The 12,304-nt window shown below is 43.7% G+C and overlaps 1 protein-coding gene across 4 annotated transcripts in view; it reads right to left on the reverse strand.

The window, feature by feature from the left end:
- Positions 1-12,304, reverse strand: part of LOC138657123 (cytosolic beta-glucosidase-like) — a 120,298-nt gene that overhangs the window by 22,972 nt on the left and 85,022 nt on the right. For all 4 annotated transcript variants that reach the window (XM_069744671.1, XM_069744675.1, XM_069744672.1 and 1 more), the window contains exons 3-4: positions 5,798-6,025; positions 2,888-3,687 (exon numbers count right to left, since the gene is read on the reverse strand). In XM_069744671.1, the coding sequence (XP_069600772.1) occupies positions 2,888-3,687; positions 5,798-6,025 (1,028 nt within the window). The remainder of the gene's footprint in view (positions 1-2,887; positions 3,688-5,797; positions 6,026-12,304) is intronic.

The raw sequence follows: 12,304 nt of genomic DNA on the forward strand, positions 1-12,304 counted from the left end.
CTATTAGGAGCAGTGCCTAGTAAAAAGGCTATAAAGGCACAGATGATTGGCCTCGGGGAGACCAAAACATCCAACACCGCGGAGACACCATCACGTGTTTCTCAACGCAGTGATTCCAGAACACTGCCCCCATCCCTTATGGGAAATATGCAAATGCAAGTAAAGAAGCTGCGGAGACACCATCACGTGTTTCTCGACGCAAGCAATGAATAGCCAGGCCTTTCCCCGGGAAGGAACAACCACGGGAAGGGCAGCATCCTAAGAAGGAAAGCCACCTATGCCAAGCATGGTATCCATCCACAGACAGCTGTTTCGGGGTTTTTGCCCCTCATCAGTGTGGAGTAGGAATCTGGCTATTAGGAGCAGTGCCTAGTAAAAAGGCTATAAAGGCACAGATGATTGGCCTCGGGGAGACCAAAACATCCAACACCGCGGAGACACCATCACGTGTTTCTCAACGCAGTGATTCCAGAACACTGCCCCCATCCCTTATGGGAAATATGCAAATGCAAGTAAAGAAGCTGCGGAGACACCATCACGTGTTTCTCGACGCAAGCAATGAATAGCCAGGCCTTTCCCCGGGAAGGAACAACCACGGGAAGGGCAGCATCCTAAGAAGGAAAGCCACCTATGCCAAGCATGGTATCCATCCACAGACAGCTGTTTCGGGGTATTTGCCCCTCATCAGTGTGGAGTAGGAATCTGGCTATTAGGAGCAGTGCCTAGTAAAAAGGCTATAAAGGCACAGATGATTGGCCTCGGGGAGACCAAAACATCCAACACCGCGGAGACACCATCACGTGTTTCTCAACGCAGTGATTCCAGAACACTGCCCCCATCCCTTATGGGAAATATGCAAATGCAAGTAAAGAAGCTGCGGAGACACCATCACGTGTTTCTCGACGCAAGCAATGAATAGCCAGGCCTTTCCCCGGGAAGGAACAACCACGGGAAGGGCAGCATCCTAAGAAGGAAAGCCACCTATGCCAAGCATGGTATCCATCCACAGACAGCTGTTTCGGGGTTTTTGCCCCTCATCAGTGTGGAGTAGGAATCTGGCTATTAGGAGCAGTGCCTAGTAAAAAGGCTATAAAGGCACAGATGATTGGCCTCGGGGAGACCAAAACATCCAACACCGCGGAGACACCATCACGTGTTTCTCAACGCAGTGATTCCAGAACACTGCCCCCATCCCTTATGGGAAATATGCAAATGCAAGTAAAGAAGCTGCGGAGACACCATCACGTGTTTCTCGACGCAAGCAATGAATAGCCAGGCCTTTCCCCGGGAAGGAACAACCACGGGAAGGGCAGCATCCTAAGAAGGAAAGCCACCTATGCCAAGCATGGTATCCATCCACAGACAGCTGTTTCGGGGTTTTTGCCCCTCATCAGTGTGGAGTAGGAATCTGGCTATTAGGAGCAGTGCCTAGTAAAAAGGCTATAAAGGCACAGATGATTGGCCTCGGGGAGACCAAAACATCCAACACCGCGGAGACACCATCACGTGTTTCTCAACGCAGTGATTCCAGAACACTGCCCCCATCCCTTATGGGAAATATGCAAATGCAAGTAAAGAAGCTGCGGAGACACCATCACGTGTTTCTCGACGCAAGCAATGAATAGCCAGGCCTTTCCCCGGGAAGGAACAACCACGGGAAGGGCAGCATCCTAAGAAGGAAAGCCACCTATGCCAAGCATGGTATCCATCCACAGACAGCTGTTTCGGGGTTTTTGCCCCTCATCAGTGTGGAGTAGGAATCTGGCTATTAGGAGCAGTGCCTAGTAAAAAGGCTATAAAGGCACAGATGATTGGCTTCGGGGAGACCAAAACATCCAACACCGCGGAGACACCATCACGTGTTTCTCAACGCAGTGATTCCAGAACACTGCCCCCATCCCTGCTTGGCATAGGTGGCTTTCCTTCTTAGGATGCTGCCCTTCCCGTGGTTGTTCCTTCCCGGGGAAAGGCCTGGCTATTCATTGCTTGCGTCGAGAAACACGTGATGGTGTCTCCGCAGCTTCTTTACTTGCATTTGCATATTTCCCATAAGGGATGGGGGCAGTGTTCTGGAATCACTGCGTTGAGAAACACGTGATGGTGTCTCCGCGGTGTTGGATGTTTTGGTCTCCCCGAGGCCAATCATCTGTGCCTTTATAGACCATGAATGTTAGACATGTGAAACTGGTCTCATATAGAAAATAAATGGCTAAAGTTATCATGTGCCCCACCTAATGTAGCTAGTCAAATCTGTTTTAGAGTTAAGGTGGCCAATTAAATGAGTATCAGTCAACCCAGACTACCATCTGATGTGAACATTGGTGTTAAGGCGCCAATACACACAAGACTAATGTCAGCCATATCCACAGACATCGGAGACGATTGCCTAAAGTGTAATGGGAGCGCCCTAGCTCTTCTCCAATAAATTACATCGAGGGAAAGAAAGATCATTTTGTTCTCTAAGAGGTCTCTTATTTGACTAAAATTGCAGTAAAGCTTCCATAGAGATATGCTAAATAGTGCATGGAACTTTTAGAATTTGAAACCTGTACCATCTTGGCTCTAAATTTATGGTACATAGTCCACAGGGGGCACAAGCCAATTCTTTAGGGGGTATTCACAGTTTGCTCATGCTACGTTTTTAGTAGCATAGAGTATTTTCATAGCTTTGGCTGTAATTGACCCTAAATAGAGGGAACTTTACCAAGGAACACTGAGAAAAACTGCTCATGAACTTACTGCAGTTCTTGATTAGAAAGAATCTGGGACTATTCGCGAATTAAACAGGAATCTGGACGGTATGTCTAAAGAACATAAGTCACATTATTTCACTATCACCGTTACCATACAAGGATATGATAAGACTTTATTATATATCACCACATACCTTTATATAAGCCAGCAGTCTACGTAGACCCCAAGGAACAACAGCCAGCCATTCCACTCCTGCTATAGGCCATTGTGGATCCTTAATTCCTTCTCCTCCCATGTCAGAGTCATAACTTGGCCCACTTTGATTTGTACTGATAGGTTTCACTTTTCGAGTGGTATAATAGTTTAGACAGAAGAAATCGGCTGTGCCTTTTATCATATTCTTTTCTCCGTCTGTGAATTCTGGGAGTCGAGAGGTCGTTAACCCTTCTTTACTCTTTTTGGAAATCTCTGATTTCATCACTGCAGGATAATCCCCATCTACGAAGATTGGTTTGGCAAACCAATCGAGGTAAAACTTCAAATATCGCTCACACGCTTCTCTATCATCTGAACAATTTGGGTCGAAAGGCTCTGCCCAATCAGAATTCAGAGCAATGGACACAAGGCCTTTCTGCTTTTCTTTAAAAAAATTGTTGTATGCATGCCATGCCTTGGCATGGGCTTTTATCATGTTGTGAGCAGACCGATATGCACCAAAGCCTGGTTCTTCTTTCCCCGGGGCAATTAGGCCTTGCTCATAGCCAAGCTTGGCAACAATATATGGCTCATTAATGGTAATCCACAATTTGACCCTGTCACCAAAGGTAGAGTAGCAGAATTTTGCATATTGCTCGAAGACTTCTGCTGTCTTCTCCGAATACCATCCACCTTGGTCTTCTATGGCTTGAGGCATGTCAAAGTGATAGAGTGTCACCAGCGGAGTTACATTCATCGCAAGAAGACTGTCGATCAACTTGTTATAATAATCAACCCCTGATTGGATGAGAGCATTAGGTTAGAAACAATGTAGTACACCATAGTAACCATTTTATAAGTTTAGTGACCAGATCGGTAGTCTCTGCCCCTGTATGAGAGTCCTAAGAACTGCCTCTTACCTCCTGACACCTGTCTCCCATACTTAGGAACGTTCAGATCAGATCAGCATCCCTGTGATTTCAGCACAGGGCGGCTTATTTTACTTGAAAATAAAATAATTGGGCATTTAAATTGCAATTTTCTTCAGACAGATGATGTTGGGAGGTCAGGAGGCCCCTGTAGACATCAGATCATCTTGTCGAAATCATCGGATTCTGCCAACTCTTATTCAATGTGTATGCACACCTCAAATAGAATAAGACATCAGAGTTCATCTTCCCCACAAACCGCTAATAGGGTCAGGTATCCCTTCTAAAGATAAGTCAATTCATTCCTTTCTTTATAAAAATGACTTCAGAATAAAAAAAAAAACGTTTTTATTAAATTTCGGAAGAGGCCACAGGTGCTATGGGTGTGACAGAACACTACCCAAGATTCTGCCTCTCATTTTCAAGCCCCTGTCTTGACTGACAGCTCAAGAACCAGCAAAGGAAATTTTGTGTCAGTCAAGCAGTAGTGGGAGGCACAAGGTTGGAGAGGCAAAGTCTTAGGAAATGCTTAGTCACGCCCAGAGCACTTGTGGCTTCATTTGCATATGAAAAACCATGATTTTTTTTCAATGACTGAGGCCTCTTTCACATTTCCATCGGTACGGGCCCGTCGCAATGCGTCGGGCTGACGTGCCAATGGACGTTGTGAATTCTCTGCACGACGAGGGAAGTGGATGGACACATCTGCTGCCCATTCTGCAGTCCGGGGAGGAGGGGGCGGAGTTTCGGCAGCGCATGCGTGGTCGAAAATGGCGGACCCGTCGCACAAAAAAACGTTACACTGAACGTTATTTTGTGACGACGGTCCGCCAATTACCGACGCATCTAGGGCACGACGTATAGAACGTGTGTCCATACGTCGCGATTCGTCGGTAATACAAGTCTATGTGCAAAAAACGCATCGTGTGGGCAACTTTGCAGGATGCGTTTTTTGCACAGAAAGACGCATTGCAACGTCTTAAAAAAGACGGAAGTGTGAAAGTAGCCTGAGCTGCAAATTTTATAAAGATATGGACTGAGCTACCAGACCAGGTGTGTACCCTGATGTCTGGCAGCGCCTTAGAGGGAATCAGTCATCTATTCTAGTGGTTATCTCCCATAAGAACAGATAGGGTGTTAAAATTCAGCAGGATTCTCTTTCCAACACCATGTGCCAGGAGAAAATCAGCAAGTCTTCATACCAAGTTGGTCTTGACAAAATCACTAAGTTAGCAGATTTGGCGGCCTTTTCACATTGCTTTCAGGCACCCGATCCTTGGCCTCATCGGGGCTTGAGTTCAAACCACCCGCAAAACAGGATTTGGGCATATGTGCCGATGAGGCCATAGACTCTAATGGTGTGGACAGAACGCACTTGTGCTCTGTCGTGCATCATTTTCCAGACTGTACGTCTACTGGTGGTGGACACTCAGATGTAGCAAATTGCGTATAGGCCCAAAAAGAATGCACGGCAGAGTACTTGTTCGTCCTGCTGGCACCATTATAGTCTATGGCCCTGTTGGCGCATAGGCCCGAATCCCATCCCATTTTGCGGGGGGATTGGACGTAAGCCCCGTCAGGGCCTCTGAATGGATGCCTAAACGCAATGTGAAAGAACCTCAAAGCCTAAAGAATATAATGGTTCAGTATAAGAGCGGAGTACGTACAATCTCAGCGCTATATCATTACTATTACTATTTTATAGTCGTCAGTGATTTGTAAATCTCCTTATAACATTTAGTAAATGTACATGGTGACTACATTAACAACATATCAGCTCGGCCAAGTCCATCCATGACATAAAATACCACTTAGGACCCGATACCAATAGTCAGGAACTATACCGCAGAGCGCTTCTTTGCTCTTCCGCATGTACCCGTACATAGATTGATGCTGGTGAACACCCAAAATGAATTATGCCAGACAATAGCAATAACCTTGATTAAAGCTTCAACCTTGTATCCGTAAGAAACAATTACCTTTCTGGTTGATAAAACCTGTCGTCCCATCAGGTAACAGACGTGACCAGGAAAGAGAGAAGCGGTAATGAGTCAATCCAAGCTGTTTGATGCATTTCACATCTTCTTCCCACAGTGCGTAGCTGCCACAAGCTACATCTCCAGTCTGGTTCTGAAAAACGCGACTTCCTCCCTGATGAGTGAACGTATCCCAGATATTCAGGCCTTTCCCATCTGCATCCCATCCTCCTGGCGAAAGGCAATCAGGCAGTGCTTTATTATAGGTCTTTGTGAGGACTCTAAATACACAACGGACGTTACACACCATCGCAGATGGCTTTACACTGCATACACATGGTTAATGGAAACTGAAGGACTGCAGAGCAAATAGAAGATTGCTTCCCAATATATGGCCTCAGTGTAGACAGGCACGGGCAATTCGGCATTCAGGAGGACACTGCCAACAGAGAATCTGACACGTTGTACATGCCGTCCGATCTGTGGGCAGCACAGTGTAGAGGGGGAGAAGGGGAGCAGAATGATGTGTAGAGTTGTGGGAAAAGAATCAGTATAACTTGGGTATTATTCACTGAAATCCCTGGTGTTTGTATGTATAGGAGTCCAGTGGGCGGTCCTCCTAGTGACTGACAGCTCTGCATGCACACAAGGAAGACTGCCAATCACTGCACAGCACCGCCCACTGGACTGATGCATACAAACACCATGGAATTCAATGAATAAAACATAACCTTTCCCACAAAAATATTAAAATATATATCAATTTGATATCTGTTCCCTGTGTCTGTTTTTACAATCCATTTGTCCTCCGTGTTTTTTCTCATATAAGAAAAAAAAATGTTTCCTAAGCTTCTCCTAACATTAGTCAGTGATAAAGAACAGCATGTGAATGCATCAGAAACGACATACGGTAGTTATGTTGTCTTTTTTTTTTTTTGAAGACCCAAAAATGGACATGCAAAAAGGCCTACAGACTCCAATGGGTGGGTGCTCTATCCAAGAAGAATCGGATAAAAGATATATGTGAAACTTAGATGTGTGAATGGGGCCTGAGGGGTCCGTCACCTCTTCTGTGTTCAGTTTATCTAGTGCTCAGAAAACACAGACTGGTCACAAAGACTCTGCAATCACATGATCGTCGGGTCTCTGCCTGACAATAGCCGGGGTGCCTGGTCGTGGAAGACCCAGATCAGCCCCTCTAATAATTTATGCCATAGCATCAAGCTTTCTTTTTTTTCTTTCCATGAAACAGGGTCATACAGGTATTCCATTAACAGCAAAAAAAACACATAAAAAAATAACCCTGTGAGATATTTTAGGACCTCTTGATGGACTTATTATAGAACAAGTACAGTATATATATATACACATATATATATATATATATATATATATATATATATATATACATATATATATATATATACACACAGTACAGACCAAAAGTTTGGACACACCTTCGCATTTAAAGATTTTTCTGTATTTTCATGACTATTCACACTGAAGGCATCAAAACTATGAATTAACACATGTGGAATTATATACTTAATAAAAAAGTGTGAAACAACTGAAAATATGTCTTATATTCTAGGTTCTTCAAAGTAGCCACCTTTTGCTTTGATGACTGCTGTGCACACTCCTGGCATTCTCTTCATGAGCTTCAAGAGGTAGTCACCGGAAATGGCCTTCCAACAATCTTAAAGGAGTTCCCAGAGATGCTTAGCACTTGTTGGCCCTTTTGCCTTCACTCTGCGGTCCAGCTCACCCCAAACCATCTCGATTGGGTTCAGGTCTGGTAACTGTGGAGGCCAGGTCATCTGGCGTAGCCCCCCATCACTCTCCTTCTTGGTCAAATAATAATAATAATAATAATAATCTTTATTTTTATATAGCCCTTACACAGCCTGGAGGTGTGTTTGGGGTCATTGTCCTGTTGAAAAATAAATGATGTCCAACTAAACGCAAACCGGATGGAATAGCATGCCGCTGCAAGATGCTGTGGTAGCCATGCTGGTTCAGTATGCCTTCAATTTTGAATAAATCCCCAACAGTGTCACCAGCAAAGCACCCCCACACCATCACTCCTCCTCCTCAATGCTTCACGGTGGGAACCAGGCATGTAGAGTCCATCCGTTCACCTTTTCTGCGTTGCACAAAGACACAGTGGTTGGAACCAAAGATCTCAAATTTGGACTCATCAGACCAAAGCACAGATTTCCACTGGTCTAATGTCCATTCCTTGTGTTCTTTAGCCCAAACAAGTCTCTTCTGCTTGTTGCCTGTCCTTAGCTGTGGTTTCCTAGCAGCTATTTTACCATGAAGACCTGCTGCACAAAGTCTCCTCTTAACAGTTGTTATAGAGATGTGTCTGCTGCTAGAACTCTGTGTGGCATTGACCTGGTCTCTAATCTGAGCTGCTGTTAACCTGCAATTTCTGAGGCTGGTGACTCGGATAAACTTATCCTCAGAAGCAGAGGTGACTCTTGGTCTTCCTTTCCTGCAGCGATCCTCACGTGAGCCAGTTTCTTTGTAGCGCTTAATGGTTTTTGCCACTGCACTTGGGGACACTTTCAAAGTTTTCCCAATTTTTCGGACTGACTGATCTTCATTTCTTAAAGTAATGATGGCCTCTCGTTTTTCTTTACTTATCTGCTTTTTTCTTGCCATAATACAAAGTCTAATAGTCTATTCAGTAGGACTATCAGCTGTGTATCCACCAGACTTCTGCGCAACACAACGGATGGTCCCAACACCATGTATAAGGCAAGAAATCCCACTTATTAAACCTGACAGGGCACACCTGTGAAGTGAAAACCATTCCCGGTGACTACCTCTTGAAGCTCATCAAGAGAAAGCCAAGAGTGTGCAAAGCAGACATCAAAGCAAAAGGTGGCTACTTTGAAGAACCTAGAATATAAGACATAATTTCAGTTGTTTCAAATTTTTTGTTAAGAATATAATTCCACATGTGTTAGTTCATAGTTTTGATGCCTTCAGTGTGAATGTACAATTTTCATAGTCATGAAAATACAGAAAAATCTTTAAATGAGAAGGTGTGTCCAAACTTTTGGTCTGTATTGTATATACACACAGTATATACACACACTCTTCCTTAAAAAAATGCAAGAAAAAAATACATACATTTCTCCTGTCTAAAGCAAAGTCACATTCAGACACATCTGTGAATAAGAAGTTACAACTGAAATAAAGAGAAAGGTAGGAAGATAGAAAAAAAAAGTAATTAAGGCCCTTACTCGGCAGTTACAGGGGTATTCCCATCTCCAAGATCCCCCCAATATCTAGTAGATGTAATAATAACATTAGTAAATACCTCCCATTAGAAATGTAGTATAGTTCTCCTGATTAGCTATGTTGCTTACCTCATGGGCAGGGCAATGCAGTATCTAAGGAATCCCTGGTTATGATCACTCATATAGTGACAGTTAGTTAGCTAGCTGCTAGTGGTTGTAACCATAGAAACCTAAGCTACTGCAATACCCTGCACATGAAGTAAGCGACATCGTTAATTAGAAGAACTATAGCACATTTAAAATTGGAGGTACAGTATTTGCCAATATAATTATTATTGCACCTTCTACATATTGGGATAGGATCTGGGAGATGGAAATACCTCTTACATTTAACCAGCCATGCTGATTGCCTCTTAAGAGAGGAAGACGACTTGAACTCTAGCACCACTTATTGGACGCAGCAATCCTAAAAGTCAATACTGACTATTCAACGAGCCTTGCCACATGACTTAGGATAAAAGCCAAACCAAAATCTCAATTTGCAGACTTGTGTTTCAGGTGCTGCCCCTCCTCGATGGAAAGCATACAGCATTGCACGGCCTATAAGCCACTCTGGCATTTTAGAAAAAAATTCTAGTAGACACTGCTCCATAGCGTAACATTGGAGTGAGTGTGTGAAGCGGAGTCACAACCCACGGGCAAGTCATAAGACAGGGTAGTCAGAAAGTCAGATACCAGGAGGGCTCGTAGCTCAGGCGGGTAAGACAAAGGCGTGGTAAGGTAACATTCCGGGGTCAAATGCCAGAAGGGTACGATAAGGGAGGACAACAAATGGATAGTCAGAGGCCATGTCCGGGGTCAGATACCTGAAGTCATAGAGCATCAAAAGCAGAAGGGATAATCCACACGAATAGTGACAGCAAGCACACACACCTATCAAAAGGAAGACGAAAACGATCCACTAGCCTAAATATAAAATGTACAAATACTTTATTAAACATCAAAATGGGAGTAACTTAAATACAGGTAAGGGAAAAGACATTGATGTATAACAGATCAATATGAATGTATATAGTCATGACATACTGCAGCAAAATAAATGCATATGCAACCCTAATGGTCTAATCATATAGTCCAGTGTGCATCCACAGAAGAGGAGATCTTGCTGACAGTGCAGCACAGTGCAATAACTAGATAGGCATATGTGCCAATCACATCATGTGGCCATTATAGCCCAAATAGCAAAAGTATTACCATAGTAGGAACATATACCTTGGGAATGCACACCAGAAGGGTCAAAGTCACCGGCGTCTACGTGACCGCCCGCACCCAACTATACAAAGCTACAACTGACCATGGACTGCAAACAGCAATCCAGCAAAATAACTAAAGATGGGAAGCACCTGGGGAAAAACCTGCAGGCAAGACCAGAGAGGGCAGCAGGGCTGTCAATCAACATCCCAGCATGTCCCAGGATCAGACTGGATGACTGGACCGTCACTCACAAAACCGACAGTCCAGCACACTCCAGATCCCACAGGACGGCTGAACTGTCACTCAAAGCGCCCCTAGGCCACAGTCAGACATGAAACCATGGTAGAATGCTATCTGCCGAAACATTGGACAGCACTTGTTCCAGTTAGGCTACTTTCACACTTGCGTTTTTTTAATCCGTCGCAATCCGTCGTTTTGGGCAAAAAACGGATCCTGCAAATGTGCCTGCATTATGCGTTTTTTGCCCATTGACTTGTATTGCCGACGGATCGCGACGTATGGCCACACGTCGCGGCCATCGTGCACTGGATCCGTCGTGTTTTGGCGGACTGTCGGCACGAAAAAACGTTCAAGGGAACGTTTTTTCGTACGTCGCATCCGACAATTTCTACCGCATATGCGCGGTCGGAACTCCGCCCCCTCCTCCCCGGACTTTAGCATGGGCAGTGGATGCGTTGAAAAACTGCATCTGCTGCCCACGTCGTGCATAATTTTCACAACGTGCGTCGGTACGTCGGGCCAACGCTTAGCGACGGAGCCGTACCGACGCAAGTGTGAAAGAAGCCTTATACACTGGCTACTGACCAGTGTGAGCGAACCCTCACTCTCACCTTTTCATCATTTCCATATCACCAACATGTCTATCCATCCTCCAATATCCATAATTTCACAACTTTTCCTTCATGGTTGCACAATTTCAGTATTTAGAGGTGTATAAACCGACCACCCAACCCATAGTCTTCTACCTTTCCCAGATGAGCTTCCATACTTCACCAAATCTACTTCATGGTGTCGCAATTTTTTTTTTTTTTTTAATGCATTGAATAAAAAAATAAAAGAAATACCTAAATAAAAATATATAAAAAGAAAACTTGTTTTATCCTCTGGTTTTAAAGGAGGTTTCTTGGCGAGTACATTTCCAATTACTCCGTTAGATCACGCAAAATGAAACGATTTTTCCATTCTTTAATATTTCTACATGGCAGTCTGTGCGGTTTTGTAAAACCTTTTTGCAAACTGCCGGCATTTGCACGTATTTGGTAACTGTTTAGAAATGTTGGGGCTTCCAACTCTACCACTCAGGCTCTTGTTCACACAGACTTTTATGAGGAGTTATTGGAGCAAACGCGTTCCAAAATCTTTTTTTGAAAAACCCTTCCTATTTCTTTCTTTGTGTGAAACCCACTTTGCTGATCACATTTCGAGTTCGGAGATCTTTTTTTTTTTGTTTGTCTCTGGAAGAAGTTGTGAAAAACACATAGTTCGGAAAAAAAAAAGTGCACGTCACTTCTTCGAAGTGGCTCCTGATGAAATTCGCTCCAAACGTGGCACTGTCAAATCAAAAGGCTGCAATAAAAATAAAATAAAAAAGTTTCAAAACTTCTTCAGGAATCATTTCAGAAAAGAGAAAAAAAACTCCTTCAAAAACTTCCCCAAAAAAGAAGCATTATCTTCTTGAGAAATTAACTGAAATTAACAGTTTTGAACGCTCGAATACGGTATTTTGATCCGTAGACAGAGGACTTTAAGCACAGATGTGCATTGGTTTATTTAGGGCCGGCAAATTGAAAAACAAGCAATAGGTAAGAGAATTATTTTGGTGTTTTTTTCCTCTCTATCACCTTTTTTTAACATTTAATTTGCCTTTAATTGTAATAATGAAACGTTTAATCTGCACTAAATACTGATGAGATCCGCAATCGTTTCTTAAATTATTTATTTCCCAGCAGAGGGAAGATTTACATATGTCAGAAAACTAATTGTG

This window comes from Ranitomeya imitator, chromosome 1, assembly GCF_032444005.1.
Source record: "Ranitomeya imitator isolate aRanImi1 chromosome 1, aRanImi1.pri, whole genome shotgun sequence".
Lineage (NCBI taxonomy): Eukaryota > Metazoa > Chordata > Amphibia > Anura > Dendrobatidae > Ranitomeya > Ranitomeya imitator.